Here is an 18,634-nt window from a genome sequence, read left to right as displayed (position 1 = left end):
AAAAAAAAAAAAAAAAATTTAAAAAGGATATAGTACCATTCTTACATAAACTCCTTCAGAGTTTAGAAGCAGGAAGAATATTTCCAACCTCGTTTTATGAGGCCTATGTAATCTTCATATAAAAACCTTACATGAGGACCAAATTATAATTCGGTCCCCATCATGACCACAAATGGGAAAAGCTTTAATAAAATAGGATCAAATGAAATCTAGTGATATATAAAAAGGAAAGATATATCGCAAGTTGAGTTATTTTTAGGAGGGCAGTATTGGTATTAATTAACAAAAATTAAAGTGTAATTCTCCATATTACAAAATAAAGGAGGAAGAAAAATTATCTTAACAGATGTAGAAAACATATTTGATCAAATTCAACACCCTTTCATATTAAGGGATACTTACAGAAACCTACAACAATCATGTTTAAAGGAAAATTTTAAATTCTTGCCCACGGAGATTGGGAATGAGACAAGAATGTCTACTATCATCACTTCTGTTCAACAGTGTATGAACGTCCTAGCCAGTACCACAGGCAAAACAGAATAAGAAAGATAAGAATTAAAAGAGAAGAAATATAACTTCCATTATTCATTGGCAATATAATTAATAGGCAGAAAAACATGAAACTGTACACTGGTTATTATATTATTGTATTTCAGTTAATGAGCAAATTTACCAGAGCTGCTTGATACATGATCAATTTAAAATTATAATTCTATGTTCAAAAATTGTATTTCTGTAGTTTGCCACAAACAATTATAAAATGAAAATAAAGATATGATTTGCAATGGTACAAAAAAGTAAATATTTAGGAGTAACTAGTGAAACAAGTTTATAATTTTTAAACAGAAAACTACAAAACAATTTGACAAAATTTAAAGAAAAACCTAAATAAATGGAGAGATACATTATGTTTTGTAGTTTCAATATGCTTTCGGTTATCACCAATTTGAGCTATATATTCAATGCAATCCCAATCAAAAGTCCAGCATAATTTTATAGAAACTGACAATCTGATTTTAAATATGAGAATAAATGCAAAGGACCAAAAGAGCCAGGGCAAAGTTCAAGAAGACAAAGTTGTAAAACTCACGTTGCTTTACATCAAGATTTATAACAAAGTTACTGTAATTAAAATGGTGTGGTATTGACACAGAAACCAATAGAGTAGAATACAGAGTCCAGAAAGAGATCTACACATAATATGCCCATCTCCTTTACAACAAAGGTACCACTGCAGTGGAGCAAGGAAAGGATGGCCTTTTAAATAAATGAGGTTATTTCAATTGAATGTTCATTTATAAAAAAGTTAATCCTGGTGCCTTCTTTATAGCATTCACAAAATATGTATCATTTTGCTAAAAATGATATTACCAGGACAATTAGCAGAATGTGAATGGGTTTGAGAATTAGATGACATTATTGTATCAATGTAATAATTTCCTAATTTTGATGATTGTGTTTTTATTATGTAGGAGAATGTTCTCTTTGGAGAAAATACACAATAATACAGTTAATGGTGAGGGGGCATTTTGTTGGCTATTTACATTCAGATATTTCAGATAAAATTTTGTACTGTACTTGCAACTTTTCTGAGGGTTTGAGATTGTTTAAAAATAAAAAAGTTAAAGAATTTTTTTTAAAGGGTTGCCAATTGGTGATGCGTATACGGAAAATAACATTGTAGTCAAATTTTAGGTACCTGGATTTTGTTAGGTAATTTCACTTCTTTGGATTTTAGATCATTTTCCACATGAGTGGTTTGGTCTCCAAAGTCTCTAAGTTCACTGATGTAAATTGAACTTTTCGCCTTAAATATTTCACATTTTAAAAAGTTGTATAGGTTTACTATCGTAAGAACTTAATGGATAAATAACCTTATTATATAATGTGGATTACTATAGTAATTACTGGCCCTGAAAAATTAGATATATTCTCTTACTCTCAGTTTTCTTTTCCTCAAAATAAGGATAATAATGCCTATATAATATGATAGTTGTAAGAATTAAGCAAAACCATTTCCCTATAGTAGCTACTGATTAAAAAGTTACAAAGTCAAGAGATGCAAAATGTAAATATATCACATTTTTATTAAATCAATAGATTTCCTTTTCGAAAATTCAGTGCTATAAATTGAATTTTATGCCTTCTATATATTACATTTTGAAAAATTGAGTAGGTTCAGAATTAGAACACAATTGGCCAATAACTTTGTTATATGGCATAGGTTACCATAGTAATTACTGTCTGAGTGCTACTGGAAAAGTAATGTAAGTTTTCTTATTATCCTTTTCTTCTTTAGAATATCAATGGAATTTGAAACACATTTTGCTTTTATATCCAGGCATTGGAATCCTTTTCATTCAAATGGTGTACGTAGTTGGGTCCATTTTGAGTGCTAGCTTCTTTAGGATCCAATCTTCACAGTGTTAATTCCTTTTTTTAAAGAAGAGAACCTTAATGCTCAAAAGGATAATAGGCTAATAATGCTTCTATAGATGTAAGAATTGAGACCATGCCTCTGTATTAGGTAGATTACAAAGTTATAGAGTCAAGTGTGTAAAAATGTAATTCTATCACAGTTTTTGGTTAAATCAGTAGTCAGTGTTTAATTAGTAGTATTATGACTGTTCAAAATAGCTCATTGATGAGTCAGTAGTCATCTCATTACCTCCATGCCTCTTTGCATGTGCAATCTCTTGCCTCCTCTTTCTCCTGGAGTTAACAATTATCTTTTAAAAAAACGTATGTATTTTCCTATAGACCTATTACTTTTTCTCATGTTTCAGACAAAAAATTTTTGTACTGTACTTGCAACTTTTCTGAGAGTTTGAGATTGTTTAGAAATAAAAACAATGTTTAAAAGCTTTAAAAAAAGTGTTGCAAATTGGTGGTGTGTGCATATGAAAAACAACATTGTAGTCATATTTTAGGTACTTGGATTTTTTTTTCCTACTGACCGGTTGTATGATGTTGCATAGGTAATTTCACTTCTTGGACTTTGAACATTTCTGGCACAATCATGTTTGAAATGTTAGTCAAACATTGACTATGATTTTTGAAATCATAATAAAAAATGTTTGAATATTGACATTTTCAAAATACTCAAACACAGTTTTATGTACTTTAGATGCTCTGATTTGAATTGTTTCTCCCCTACACCCACTAAACAGCTGTCATCCCAGAATTTCTCTTTAGTAGTATTCTATGGCTCACATGTTTCTTGAATCCCTGTCATGATTTACTCCTTTATTTTGCTGAAGCACATTTTGCGTTAGGTTCCAAAGTAAAACAACATGGGATATGTAATTTTTGAGTCTTTGAATGCTTCCCAATATCCATATTTTACCTTTATCTTCTTTGATTATTTGGCCAGGTATTAAATGTTAAGTCTCTAACATAGTGCTTATCTTGTGGTAGTTGCCTTATAAATGGAAGGTAGTATTATTGTTGGATCACATTGGAGCATGGTTTGTGCTCTTACATCCAACCAGCTATACCTTCTATTTCACCTGTAAGTTATTTTATTTATACAATATTCTCAACTGGGACCAGATTGACTAAGAAGTGGAAGAAGCAGCTACCCATGTCAACAAAGGACTGAAGTAGTTATTTTTCACAATATTAATATCCAGTTAATTTCTTAGAACAAAATTATGCTTATAGGTTATTTATCAGTTTAATCATTTTAAGGTAACATAACTTTAAGTTAAATAATGAAAGATAATTTTGATTTAAAGATTATTTGTAATGCTTTGCAATGATTTCAGGGCCACATATGAAGTAATATGTGGCTCAAGGGATAAAGGTTGACTACCTATATGTTTCTACTTGAAAGGCACAGTGGTTAAGAGGATGGGCTTTGGAACTATAGGGTCTGTACTTAAATCCTGTCCCTGCCACACTACCAATATATTATTTGGTAAGTCACTTAATTTTGCTAACCTCAGTGTTTTCATCTGAAAAACAGGGATGAAAATGCCTATCTTGGGATTATTATAAGGACATTTGTAATTTGGTAAAGTGAAATTGCTTGAAACAGTGGCTAGCACTTAGTAAGTGCCCTGTGACTGTTAGCTATTATAATGCACTCTGTTTTTAAAACTCTACAAATTGTTCCATGTAAAATTCTAGAATCAGATCTTCATATTTTATGCAACCTGAGTCTATTAAGTGATAACTAATAACATATGCTCTGTTTCTGCTGTGGAAACGTTTACTTTTGCTCTCTTTCTGCAGCTACACAGATACTCTTAGCTGCTACCCAAATTCTCCAGAATGATCTAATTGATGTCTCTGACCTCAAGACGTTATTGATGGACAAGGACCTTCATACAGCTAATGCTATACTTTCTGTAATGTTAAGACATGTACCTGAACATGGTTAGTAGTTTCAATGCATCTATCTTATAAGGACCATCCTCTACCAGAGGGGTGGAAGGTCTATGGGTAGGACACACAGGGATGGAGGGTATCCAGTGGAAGCTGAAGTGGGATGACTGCTGGACACTGGTACTGCCCCTACAGGTGTGCCAACCCTGAGCTTCAATATTTCAGATAAAATTTTGTACTGTACTTGCAACTTTTCTGAGGGTTTGAGATTGTTTAAAAATAAAAAAGTTAAAGAATTTTTTTAAAAGGGTTGCCAATTGGTGATGCGTATACGGAAAATAACATTGTAGTCAAATTTTAGGTACCTGGATTTTGTTAGGTAATTTCACTTCTTTGGATTTTAGATCATTTTCCACATGAGTGGTTTGGTCTCCAAAGTCTCTAAGTTCACTGATGTAAATTGAACTTTTCACCTTAAATATTTCACATTTTAAAAAGTTGTATAGGTTTACTATCATAAGAACTTAATGGATAAATAACCTTATTATATAATGTGGATTACTATAGTAATTACTGGCCCTGAAAAATTAGATATATTCTCTTACTCTCAGTTTTCTTTTCCTCAAAATAAGGATAATAATGCCTATATAATATGATAGTTGTAAGAATTAAGCAAAACCATTTCCCTATAGTAGCTACTGATTAAAAAGTTACAAAGTCAAGAGATGCAAAATGTAAATATATCACATTTTTATTAAATCAATAGATTTCCTTTTCGAAAATTCAGTGCTATAAATTGAATTTTATGCCTTCTATATATTACATTTTGAAAAATTGAGTAGGTTCAGAATTAGAACACAATTGGCCAATAACTTTGTTATATGGCATAGGTTACCATAGTAATTACTGTCTGAGTGCTACTGGAAAAGTAATGTAAGTTTTCTTATTATCCTTTTCTTCTTTAGAATATCAATGGAATTTGAAACACATTTTGCTTTTATATCCAGGCATTGGAATCCTTTTCATTCAAATGGTGTACGTAGTTGGGTCCATTTTGAGTGCTAGCTTCTTTAGGATCCAATCTTCACAGTGTTAATTCCTTTTTTTAAAGAAGAGAACCTTAATGCTCAAAAGGATAATAGGCTAATAATGCTTCTATAGATGTAAGAATTGAGACCATGCCTCTGTATTAGGTAGATTACAAAGTTATAGAGTCAAGTGTGTAAAAATGTAATTCTATCACAGTTTTTGGTTAAATCAGTAGTCAGTGTTTAATTAGTAGTATTATGACTGTTCAAAATAGCTCATTGATGAGTCAGTAGTCATCTCATTACCTCCATGCCTCTTTGCATGTGCAATCTCTTGCCTCCTCTTTCTCCTGGAGTTAACAATTATCTTTTAAAAAAACGTATGTATTTTCCTATAGACCTATTACTTTTTCTCATGTTTCAGACAAAAAATTTTTGTACTGTACTTGCAACTTTTCTGAGAGTTTGAGATTGTTTAGAAATAAAAACAATGTTTAAAAGCTTTAAAAAAAGTGTTGCAAATTGGTGGTGTGTGCATATGAAAAACAACATTGTAGTCATATTTTAGGTACTTGGATTTTTTTTTCCTACTGACCGGTTGTATGATGTTGCATAGGTAATTTCACTTCTTGGACTTTGAACATTTCTGGCACAATCATGTTTGAAATGTTAGTCAAACATTGACTATGATTTTTGAAATCATAATAAAAAATGTTTGAATATTGACATTTTCAAAATACTCAAACACAGTTTTATGTACTTTAGATGCTCTGATTTGAATTGTTTCTCCCCTACACCCACTAAACAGCTGTCATCCCAGAATTTCTCTTTAGTAGTATTCTATGGCTCACATGTTTCTTGAATCCCTGTCATGATTTACTCCTTTATTTTGCTGAAGCACATTTTGCGTTAGGTTCCAAAGTAAAACAACATGGGATATGTAATTTTTGAGTCTTTGAATGCTTCCCAATATCCATATTTTACCTTTATCTTCTTTGATTATTTGGCCAGGTATTAAATGTTAAGTCTCTAACATAGTGCTTATCTTGTGGTAGTTGCCTTATAAATGGAAGGTAGTATTATTGTTGGATCACATTGGAGCATGGTTTGTGCTCTTACATCCAACCAGCTATACCTTCTATTTCACCTGTAAGTTATTTTATTTATACAATATTCTCAACTGGGACCAGATTGACTAAGAAGTGGAAGAAGCAGCTACCCATGTCAACAAAGGACTGAAGTAGTTATTTTTCACAATATTAATATCCAGTTAATTTCTTAGAACAAAATTATGCTTATAGGTTATTTATCAGTTTAATCATTTTAAGGTAACATAACTTTAAGTTAAATAATGAAAGATAATTTTGATTTAAAGATTATTTGTAATGCTTTGCAATGATTTCAGGGCCACATATGAAGTAATATGTGGCTCAAGGGATAAAGGTTGACTACCTATATGTTTCTACTTGAAAGGCACAGTGGTTAAGAGGATGGGCTTTGGAACTATAGGGTCTGTACTTAAATCCTGTCCCTGCCACTTACTACCAATATATTATTTGGTAAGTCACTTAATTTTGCTAACCTCAGTATTTTCATCTGAAAAACAGGGATGAAAATGCCTATCTTGGGATTATTATAAGGACATTTGTAATTTGGTAAAGTGAAATTGCTTGAAACAGTGGCTAGCACTTAGTAAGTGCCCTGTGACTGTTAGCTATTATAATGCACTCTAGTTTTTAAAACTCTACAAATTGTTCCATGTAAAATTCTAGAATCAGATCTTCATATTTTATGCAACCTGAGTCTATTAAGTGATAACTAATAACATATGCTCTGTTTCTGCTGTGGAAACGTTTACTTTTGCTCTCTTTCTGCAGCTACACAGATACTCTTAGCTGCTACCCAAATTCTCCAGAATGATCTAATTGATGTCTCTGACCTCAAGACGTTATTGATGGACAAGGACCTTCATACAGCTAATGCTATACTTTCTGTAATGTTAAGACATGTACCTGAACATGGTTAGTAGTTTCAATGCATCTATCTTATAAGGACCATCCTCTACCAGAGGGGTGGAAGGTCTATGGGTAGGACACACAGGGATGGGGGGTATCCAGTGGAAGCTGAAGTGGGATGACTGCTGGACACTGGTACTGCCCCTACAGGTGTGCCAACCCTGAGCTTCATTGAGCCAAACAAATGGGGAAGTCAGAGCTCATCTTATCCCTGTGTGAGTCCACTGATGGTACCTAGAGGGTGAGATTATTTTGTGAACTGACTGACATGGGCAGTGGTCAATCAGAATGCGACATGTAGAGTAAAACGGGGTCCTGGAGGCCCTTTTGGTTTTTGGAAGGTGAATTATGGTGATATCCAGGGATACTGTGGGGTGTTACACATAGTGGTGGCTCAGGGCAGCAGATATCTATAAATATAAAAAATAAATTTACTATTTTAATGACAGGTATAGCTGAATATTATCCATGATGGGTTCTTAAAATGAGTTGGGGAGTATTCTTTTTTTTATGTTTTTTAGAAGAGACTTTTTTCTTCCTTGAATGTTGAGTAGAATTCATGAAGCCATGTTGGCCAAGAGTTCTTTTTGTGAAAGGCTTTGGATTATTTATTTAATGTCTTTAAATGAATAGGATTAACAAGGTATTTTATTTTCTTGTTAGTTTTGGCAAGCTGTGCTTTTAGAGGAATTTGTTCATTAGATCTGCCTTTTCAAATGTATTGAATAAAGTTGTTCTCTTTTTGACATCTGACATAGCTGTAATGCTATCCTCATTTTAATTCTCAAAATTAGTGGATTGTAGCTTCTTTTTTTACCCTCGATTGAACTTCACAGAGTTTTGAATCTTATTAATCTTGTAAAAAATTCAACCTTTATCTTGATTGACCCTTTTAAAAATTTATTTCCTCTTTATTATTTTTTGCTTTTGTCTTTACTGTAATGTCTACACTTGATCTTAGCCAAAAGGCTGATAAGTGATTACTATATGCTAACTTATTACAATTCTTTTATTTCTAATTTTTATGGATACATAATTATTATACACATTTATGGGGTATGTGTGACATTTTGATACAAATATACAATATATAATGATCAAATCAGGATAGTTGGGTTATCTGTCACCTCAAGCATTATCAGTTCTTTGTATTAGAAACATTCCAATTTCATTCTTTTAGTTATTTTGAAATGTAAAGTAAATTATTAACTATACTCACTGTATTGTGCTACTGAACACCAGATCTTATTCCTTCTAACTGTATTTTGTACCCGTTAACCAACCCCTTTTTTATCTCCTTCCCACTATATCCTAACATCTACGTTTTCTTTGTTTTTTTTTTTTTTTTCTTTAACTCTTTTTTTTCCTTTTTTCAGTCAACTTCCCTAGGGTGAATATATCCCGATTTCTAGTGATGAATATTTAGCTCAATTATTTTAAGGATTTTTTTTTGTTTGTAATACATACCTCACAGCAAAATTTCCTCAAAACATTCATTTAACTACATTCTACAAGTTTTGATGTATAGTATTTTAATTATTGTTCAGGTCAAAATTTTTCTGATTTCTGTTGTCATTTCTTCTTCAACTCATGATTGTAGAAGTATGTTTCTTAATTTCCAAAAATTTGAGGTTTTATAATCATTACATCATTAATTTCTAGTTTAATTGCATTGTGGTCAATGAGCATACTCTGATTTTAGTCTTTTGAAGTTTGTTGAGAGTTGATTTATTGACTATGATAATTTTGGTAAATATTTTATGTGATTGAGAAGAATATATAGTCTGTAGTTGGGTTGGGTAGGAATGTTCTATATATTAGATCAGATTTATTGTCAAATTCAAATTTTTTTATATTCTTACTGATGTTTTATTTCTTTGTTCAATAGTTACTGAAACAGTTGTTCTAAAATCTTCTACAATTTTATACAATGATTATGTATTTGTCTACTTCTCCTTTTAATTCTGTCAGTGTTTGCTGTCTATAGTTTTTAGCCCATGTTGTTAATATGCTGACTTACAATTAAGGCTGGGCATTGTGATTCATGCCTGTAATCCCAGCACTTTGGAAGGCTGAGGCAGGCGGATCACTTGAGCTCAGGAGTTCGAGACCGGTCTGGGCAAGATGGTGAAACCCTGTCTTTACAAAAAGTACAAAAATTAGCTAGGTGTGGGCCGGGTGCGGTGGCTCACACCTATAATCCCAGCACTTTGGGAGGCCAAAGCGGGTGGATCACGAGGTCAGGAGATCAAGACCATCCTGGGTAACACAATGAAACCCTGCCTCTACTAAAAATACAAAAAATTAGCCAGGCGTGGTGGTGGGAGCCTGTAGTCCCAGCTACTTGGGAGGCTGAGGCAGGAGAATGGTATGAACCTGGGAGGCGGAGCTTGCAGTGAACTGAGATCGCACCAGTGCATTCCAGACTAGGCGACAGAGTGAGAATCCATCTCAAAAATAAAAAATAAATAAATAAATTAGCTTGGTGTGATAGCATGAGCCTGTAGTCTCAACTACTTGGGAGGTTGAGGCAAGAATTCTTGAGCCCAGGAGGTTTAGGCTGCAGTAAGCTGTATTTGTACCACTTCATTCCAGCCTGGGTGACAAAGTGAGACCCTGTCTCAAAAAAACTGATCTATCATCCAAATTAATAGAACATTTCATTATAAAGTATTCATATTTGTTTTTAATGATGCCTTTTATCTTAACATCTACCTTGATATTAGTATAGCAACATTGGCTATTTTTTCTTTTAGGGATAACGTATCTTTTTTGTCATTTTACTTTCATTCTTTCTGTATCCTTATATTTTAGATATATCTCATGAAGAGTACATGGCTTTGCCAGCCTGTTAGTGTCTTAAAAATTGTTTTATTTGAAATGTTTACATTTACACAAGAGTTTTAAAGATAGTACAGAGTTCCTGTGTACCCTACCCAGCTTCCCCTAATGTTAGCATCGTACATAACCATGTAACATTTATTAAAACAAAGATATTAATATTGGGACAGTACTATTCATTGAACTACAGAATATATATGGATTTCACTAATTTTCACTAATGTGCTTTAGTGTCTCAGGATCTAGTCTGGGATACCATGTTGCATTTAGTTGTCATGTCTTGTTAGCCTTCTCTAGTCTATGACACTTTCTCAGCCTTTCCTTCTATTTAGTGACCATGATACTTTGGAAGAGTATTGGTCAGATATTTTGTATAAAACCTCAGTTTGGGTTTATCTCATGACTAGCCTGGGGTTATGGGCTTTTGGGAAGAATACCCCAAAGGTAAAGTGCCCTTTTAATTGCAACATATAATACATTATATTAACATGATTTGTTACTGATGATATTAACCTTGATCACTTGAAGTGGTGTCTGCTATATTTTTTTGTTGTAAAGTTACTGTGTTTCCCTTTTTCACAGTTTTTGTTAGATGCAAGTCACAAAGTTTAGCCCCATGCTCAAGGAGAAGAAAATTAAGCTATTCTTCTGGAGGGAGGAGTATCAAAGAATTTGTGGACATGTGTTAAAATAACCACAGTAATTAATAAATATTTTGGAGGAGATACTTTGAGACTGTGCAAGTATTCTGTTTCTCCTCTAAGTTTCTCCCACTAATTTTAGCATTCATCGGCAGATGAATTGCTAGTCTGTAGCAATTATTACTGTGTTGTTCTAATGTTGATTTTCTACTTCCCTCTTTCCTTCTACATTTTAAAATTATTTGAAATTCTTCGGCAGGGACGATTTATTCTTTCACTCCCATTAATTAATTAGTAATATGTCTTTTAATTAAACCATGTAGTTAACTTACACTTGTAGATTACTAAAGTATTTGGGTTTAAATCTACCATTTGACTAGTACTTTCTATTTCAGCCACCTGTTCCATATTTCCTTTTCTCTTTCCTTGTCTTTTGGATTTTTTACTTTAAAAATTACTCAATTTCTTAGACAATAGCAAAACAAATATGACAAAAATGATATAAAATCCTTTTGGGTGTGATAAGTGTGTTCCTTATTTTATTGTGATTATTGTTTATTTGTGTTTACAAATATCAAAACTTTGTCAAATATCACAGAAATTGCTGTCTGGTGTTATCCAGAGCAATCAGACAAGAGAAAGAAATAAATGGCATCCAAATCAGTAAAGAGAAAGGCAAGCTGTCACTTTTCATTGATGATATGATCATATACCCTGAAAACCATCAAGCTTCATCCAGAATGCTCCTATATCTGATAAATGAATTCAGTAAAGTTTCAGGATACAAAATCAGTGCATACAAATTAGTAGCACTGCTATACACCAACAATGACCAAGCTGAGAATCAAATCAAGAACTCAATCCCCTTCATAACAGCTACAATAATAATAATAATAATAAATACTTAGGAATATACTGAACTAAGGAGGTGAAAGACCTCTACAAGGAAAACTACAAAACACTGCTAAAAGAGATCATCAGTGACACAAATGGTCATGGATGTGTGGAATCAGTGTTGTGAAAATTACAATACTGCCAAAAGCAATCTACAGATTCAATGCAATTCCCATCAAAGTACCATGATCATTCTTCACATAACTAGAAAAATGTCCTGAAATTCATATGGAACTAAAAAATAGCCTGCATGGCCAAAGAAAGACTAAACAAAAAGAAGAAATCTGGAGCATCACATTACCTGACTTCAAACTATACTGCAAGGCAACAGTTATCAAAACAGCATGGTACAGGTATAAAAATAGGCATGTAGACCAATGGGACAGAATAGGGAACCCAGAATTAAAGCCAAATACAGCCAACTGATCTTTGACAAAACAAACAAAAACATGAAGTAGAGAAAGGACACCCTATTCAACAAATGGTGTGGGGATAATTGGCAAATCACTTGTAGAAAGATGAAACTGTATCCTCATCACTCATCTTATACAAAATCAGCTCAAGATGGATCAAAGACTTAAATCTAAGATTTGAAACCATAAAAATTATGGAATATAACATTAGAAAAACTCTTGTAGACATTGGCTTAGGCAAAGAGTTCATGACCAAGAACCCAAAAGCAAATGCAACCAAAACAAAAATAAATAGATAGGACTTAATTAAACTAAAAAGTTTCTGCAAAGCATAAGAAATAATCAGCAAACAGACAACCCACAGAATGAGAGAAAATATTCACAAACTCTACATCTGACAAAGGACTAATATCAAGAATCTACAAAGAACTCAAGTCAGCAAGAAAAAAACAAAACCATCAAAAAGTGGGCAAAGGACATGAATAGACAGTTCTCCAAAGAAGAAATACATGGCCAACAAACATATGAAAAAAATGCACAACATCACTATTTGTCAGGGAAATGCAAATTAAAACCACAATAAGATACCACCTTACTCCTACAAGAATGGCCATAATTAAAAAATCAAAAAATAATAGATGTCGGCATGGATGTGGTGAAAAGGGAACACTTTTACGCTGCTGGTGGGAGTGTAAACTAATAAAACCACTATGGAAAACAACATGGAGATTCCTTAAAATCTAAAAGTAGGTCTTTTGACTCCTTGGTTCAGTATATTCCTAAGGTTTTTTTTTTTTTTTTTGCAGCTATTGTAAAAGGGGTTGAGTTCTTGATTTGATTCTCCACTTGGTCACTGTTGGTGTATAGAAGAACTGCTGATTTGTGTGCAGTAATCTTGTGTCTGGATGCTTTGCTGAATTATTTTATCAGTTCTAGGAGCCTTCAGGAGGAGTCCTTAGGGTTTTCGAGGTAAATAATCATATCATCTGCAAATAGTGACAGTTTGACTTCCTTTTTACCAGTTTGGATGCCCTTCTTTCTCTTGTCTTATTACTCTGGCTAGGACTTCCAGTACTATGTTGAAGAGGAGTGGTGAGAGTGGTCATCCTTGTCTTGTTCCAGTTCTCAGAGGGAATGCTTTCAACTTTTTGCCATTCAGTATTATGTTGGCTGTGGGTTTGTCATAGACGGCTTTTATTACAATAAGGTATGTCCCTCATATGCCTATTTTGCTGAGGGTTTTAATCATAAAGAGATGCTAGATTTGTCAAATGCTTTTTCTGCATGGTCATGTTATTTTTGTTTTTAATTCTGTTTATGTGGTGTATCACATTTATTGACTTGTGTATGTTAAACTATCCCTGCATCCGTGGTATGAAACCCACTTAATCATAGTGGATTATCTTTTTGATATGTTGTTGGATTCTGTTAGCTAGTATTTTGTTAAGGATTTTAGCATCTATGTTGATCAAGGATATCAGTTTGTAGTTTTCTTTTTCAGTTATGTCCTGTCTTGGTTTTGGTATTAGAGTGATACTGGCTTCATAGAATGATTTAGGGAGGGTTCCTTCTTTCTCTGTCTTGTGGAATAGTGTCAAAAGGATTGGTGTCAATTCTTCTTTGAATGTCTACTGCTGTGAATCCCTCTGGTCCTGGACTTTTTTTTGTTGGTAATTTTTAATTACCATTTCAATCTTGCTGCTCATTATTGGTCTGTTCAGGATACCTAATTATTCCTGATTTAAGCTAGGAGACTTGTATTTTTCCAGGAATTTATCCATGTCTTCTAGGTTTTCTGATTTATGTGCACAAGGGTGTTCATAGTAGCCTTGAATGATCTTTTGTATTTCAGTGATGTCAATTGTAATATCTCCTGTTTTGTTTCTTAGTGGTGTTATTTGGATTTTCTCTCTTCTTGCTTTGGTTAATCTCACCAGTGGTTTATCAATTTTATTTCTCTTTTTAAAGAATCAGCTTTTTGTTTCATTTATCTTTTATATTTTTTTTGTTTCCATTTCATTTAGCTCTGGTCTGATCTTGGTTATTTTCTTTCTTCTGCTGGGTTTGGGTTTGGTTTGTTCTTGCTTCTCTAGTTCCTTGAGGTGTGACCTTAGAGTGTCAGTTTGTGTTCTTTCAGTCTTTTTGATGTAGGCATTTAAGGCTATGAACTTTCCTCTTAGCACTGCGTTTGCTGTATCCCAGTGGTTTTGATAAGTTGTGTCATTATGGCCATTCAGTTCAAAGAATTTTAAAATTTCCATCTTGATTTCATTTTTGACCCAAGGTTCATTCAGGAGCAGGTTATTTAAATTTTCATGTATTTGCATGGTTTTGAAGGTCCCTTTTGGAGTTGATTTCCAGTTTTATTCCATTGTGGTGAGAGTGAGTGCTTGATTTAATTTCAATTTTCTTAAATTTATTGAAGCTCGCTTTATGGCCTATCATATTGTCTATCTTGGAGAAAGTTCCATGCGCTGTGAATAGAACATGTCTTCTGCAGTTGTTGGATGAAATGTTCTGCATACATCTGTTAAATCCATTTGTTCCAAGGTATAGTTTAAGTCCATTGTTTCTTTGTTGACTTTTTGTCTTGATGAACTGTCTAGTGTTGTCAGTGGAGTATTGAAGTCCCCCACTGTTATTGTGTTGCTCTCTACCTTATTTCTTAGGTCTATTAGTAATTGTTTTGTAAACTACATATATGTGTAGAATTGTGATATTTTCCTGTTGGACAAGGCCTTTACCATTATGTAATGTCCTTCTTTGTCTCTTTTAACTGCTGTTGCTTTAAAGTTTGCTTTGTCTGATATAAGAATAGCTACCTCTGCTCACTTTTGGTGTCCATTTGCATGAAATGCCTTTTTCCACCCCTTTACTTTAAGTTTATTTGAGTCCTTATGTACTAGGTGAGTCTTCTGAAGGCAGCAGATGGTTCATTGATGAGTTCTTACCCATTCTGCGGTTCTGTATCTTTTAAGTTGAGCATTTAGGCCTTTGACATTCAATGTTAGTATTGAAATGTGAGGAACGGTTGCATTCATCATGTTCTTTGTTGTCTGTGTACTTTGGTTTTTTTGTTTTTTGTTTTTGCTTTTCTCATATTTTTGTTTCATAGGTCCTGTGTAATTTGTGCTCAAAGACATTCTGTTTTGATGTGTTTCCAGGATTTGTTTCAAGATTTAGAGCTCCTTTTAGCAGTTTTTGTAGTGGTAATGGCAAATTCTCTTAGCATTCATTTGTCTGAAAAAGACTGTATCTTTCCTTCATATATGATGCTTGGTTTTACTGGATATAAAATTCTTGGCTGATAATTGTTTTGTTTGAGGAGGCTGAAGATAGAGCCCTAATCCCTTCTACCTTGTAGGGTTTCTGCTGAGAAATCTGCTGTTAATTTGATAGGTTTTCATTTACAGGTTACCTGGTGCTTCTGTCTCACAGCTCTTGAGAGTCTTTCCTTCGTCTTAACTTTGGATAACCTGATGACAGTGTGCCTAGGTGAAGATTGTTTTGCTATGAATTTCCCAGGTGTTCTTTATGCTTCTTGTATTTGGATATCTAGGCCTCTAGCAAGGCCAGGGAAGTTTTCCTCGATTATTCCCCCAAATATGTTTTCCAGGCTTTTAGAATTCTCTTCTTCCTCAGGTACACTGATTATTCTTAGATTTGGTTGTTTAACATGATCACAGACTTCTTGGAGGCTTTCTTCATATTTTCTTTTTTTTTTTTTTGTCTTTGTTGGATTGAGTTAATTAGAAGACCTTATCTTCGAACTCTGAATTTCTTTCTTCTACTTGTTCAGTTCTATTACTGAGACTTTCCAGAACATTTTGCATTTCTAAAAGGGTGTCCAAAATTTCCTGAATTTTTGATGTTTTTTTTCTTTAAGCTATTTCATTGACTATTTCTCCCTTCACTTCTTGTATCATATTTTGGATTTCCTTGCATTGGGCTTTGCCTTTCTCTGGTCCCTCCCTGATTAGCTTAATAACTAACTTCCTGAACTCTTTTTCAGGTAAATCAGGGATTTCTTCTTGGTTTGGATCCATTACTGGTGAACTAGTGCGATTTTTCTACCAAGCTTTATGAAATACTATTCACTTTCAGAATCTGTCCTGTACCCAGGTTCTAACACTAATTTTCTGCTTCCCTCATATACCATCTCAAGACTGCTATCTTTGGCCTCCTGTATTTCCAAGCTTCTTTTTTTTTTATCTCCCCAGAGGTTAAGGCTTTCATCCATCAGCTCTCTGACTTGTTCTCAGTATTTCCCTGCTCAGCAAGGGGACTCTCTTCTTAGGGGTGAACTCTCATTGATATTATCCATGTTCTGTATTACAAAGACATTTCTTTATTCTTTCTTCTATGAAATTGTCACTTGAGTTTCCTCATTTTTTTTTTTTTTTTAGATAGATTCTTGCTCTGTCACCCAGGCTGGAGTGCAGTGGCACATTCTCGGCTCACTGCAACCTCCACCTTGAAGGTGCAAGCAATTCTTCTGCCTCAGCCTCCCGAGTAGCTGGGATTACAGGTTCCTGCCACCACACCTGGCTAATTTTTGTATTTTCAGTAGAGATGAGGTTTCACCATGTTGGCCTGGCTGGTTTGGAACTCCTGACCTTAAGTGATCTGCCCACCTCAGCCTCCCAAAGTGCTGGGATTACAGGCATGAGCCACCATGTCTGGCCTGAGTTTCCTCTTTGGCTTAGGCTCTGAAGCTGACTGTGCTGGTCCTGGATTTTTATTTCCTGACTTATATGCAAATACAAATGTTTAATATTCTGCCTCTTAGTTACACTGTAGGCATGGACTATAGGTTATTTTACTTGCCTTACTTGTTAATTTGCATGAATTTTTGGAGACTATGTGGATAGATTAAATTTAGGTGTCTATTGTCATACTAAAGCAGTGTTTCTAACCTTTATTTCCTCGCTCCCCTAAGAAGCCTTTATGGACATTTTAGTTCCTAATTATCCCCCACCCCCCCATGAAAATTTAACACCACAGATATGTCATATATCTGTTTAAGTACTATGGCCACAAACTATTGTAATATCTGATATATTTTTCTCCTAAGAACCAGTTTTACCCCCTTGAGAGCAGTATCACTGTCAATAAGAATGTATGTTCTGAAAGTATCTTGAATTTTATTTTCACTGTTGTACTGCCAAATCCTGCAAGTAGTATTTTACTTATACTTTAACACATGTATGAGTAATATTGGTCTATCATTTCCCTCCCTCACCTCCTCAGTATTATATTTATTCTGTAGTTTTGTAGGCAAGTAGGAGCTACTGAAGGGTTTTATGCATAGGAATAATCAATTTTTTTTAAAGAGGAATACTTCCCTTTACATACTATGGAAAATAAATAGAAGATGAGACTGGTGGCATAGGTTTTTAAAGATGCTGTTGTAGTAACATAGGTATTAGTTAATGCAGCAGGAAATTCAAGAAGTATTTGGAAATAGAATGAGCAGAAATTGATAATCATATGCATGCAATAGGTAAGGGAGAAGAAATAGCCCAGCCTTACTCTCAAGCTTCTAACTTTTATTATAATTTGACTATTAGCTTCAGCTATATTATTTAATTCTGAAACAGTAATTCTTCCATTTAATTAAATTATGCTTTGCCTTACAGAAAGTGGCAAGGTTACCATTCAAGAATTTATGACTAAATTCTCCGATATATTGACAATTCCTAAACCTGCAGGTAAGTTTTATTTAATATGTAATTATTGCCCAGATCTAGAAAGGCAAGCAGTGGTTTACATGTTAAAAACAATACAGGATTCAATAGTTAAAGCACAGGTAAGTAAGAAGGAATACAATATGAATATGAAACAACACAAGATTAGATTACATAACTTCTGTTTGAATTCTAAGGCAAATATTGCTAAACTTAACCCAAACTCAAAATTTTAGGTAGTCTTACTTGGTAGTGCTAGAAAATTACTAGATTATATATTATTCTTTGAGGTTATTCAGTATGCATATTTGACTTCTGAAGTTACTAGAAAATAATTTTTAAAACTTTTGACAAGTCCAGTAGAATTTTTATCACTATCTGTTATGTTCTTACATATCTTCAGCAACTCTCTTGATCTCATTTTTTAAACATCCATGCTTTTTGAGGTGTAATGTACATATAGCAAAATTCACCCTTTTTAGGCATACAGTTCTTTGGATTCTTAAAAATAATATAATGTAACCCTTACTATATACAACATATAGACTATTTTACCCCCTAGAAGTCTCTTATGCCCTTTTGGTAATCCATTTCTTCCTCTACCCTGAGCCCCTGGCAACTACTGATTAATTCTTTGTCTCTATAGTTTTGCCTTTTGTGGAATATCATGTAAATGATTAAATATGAAGTGGTTTGAGTTGGGCAGTCATTGCATACATATACCTTGAATGTATATGTATGTATACATTCATATGAGAGTATAAACAAAGTATATACTCTCAT

The 18,634-nt window shown here is 33.6% G+C and overlaps 1 protein-coding gene across 2 annotated transcripts in view; it reads left to right on the top strand.

Annotated features, from left to right (window-relative positions):
* Nucleotides 1-18,395, top strand: part of EFCAB13 (EF-hand calcium binding domain 13) — a 126,800-nt gene extending 108,405 nt beyond the window's left edge. Inside the window, exons 22-23 of one of the 2 annotated variants that reach the window (XM_011973264.1) lie at nt 4,240-4,383; nt 17,804-18,395. In XM_011973264.1, coding sequence (XP_011828654.1) covers nt 4,240-4,383; nt 17,804-18,087 — 428 coding nt within the window. In that variant the 3' untranslated portion in view covers nt 18,088-18,395. Of the gene's footprint in view, nt 1-4,239; nt 4,384-7,237; nt 8,129-17,803 lie in introns of those variants that run through there. The other variant, XM_011973266.1, reaches the window with a different exon arrangement.
* The last annotated feature ends 239 nt before the right edge of the window (nt 18,396-18,634 follow it).

This window comes from Mandrillus leucophaeus, unplaced genomic scaffold (genome assembly GCF_000951045.1).
Source record: "Mandrillus leucophaeus isolate KB7577 unplaced genomic scaffold, Mleu.le_1.0 Scaffold1362, whole genome shotgun sequence".
Lineage (NCBI taxonomy): Eukaryota > Metazoa > Chordata > Mammalia > Primates > Cercopithecidae > Mandrillus > Mandrillus leucophaeus.
Note: the sequence above shows the minus strand (reverse complement) of the source record. Positions and strands in the feature narration are given on the sequence as shown.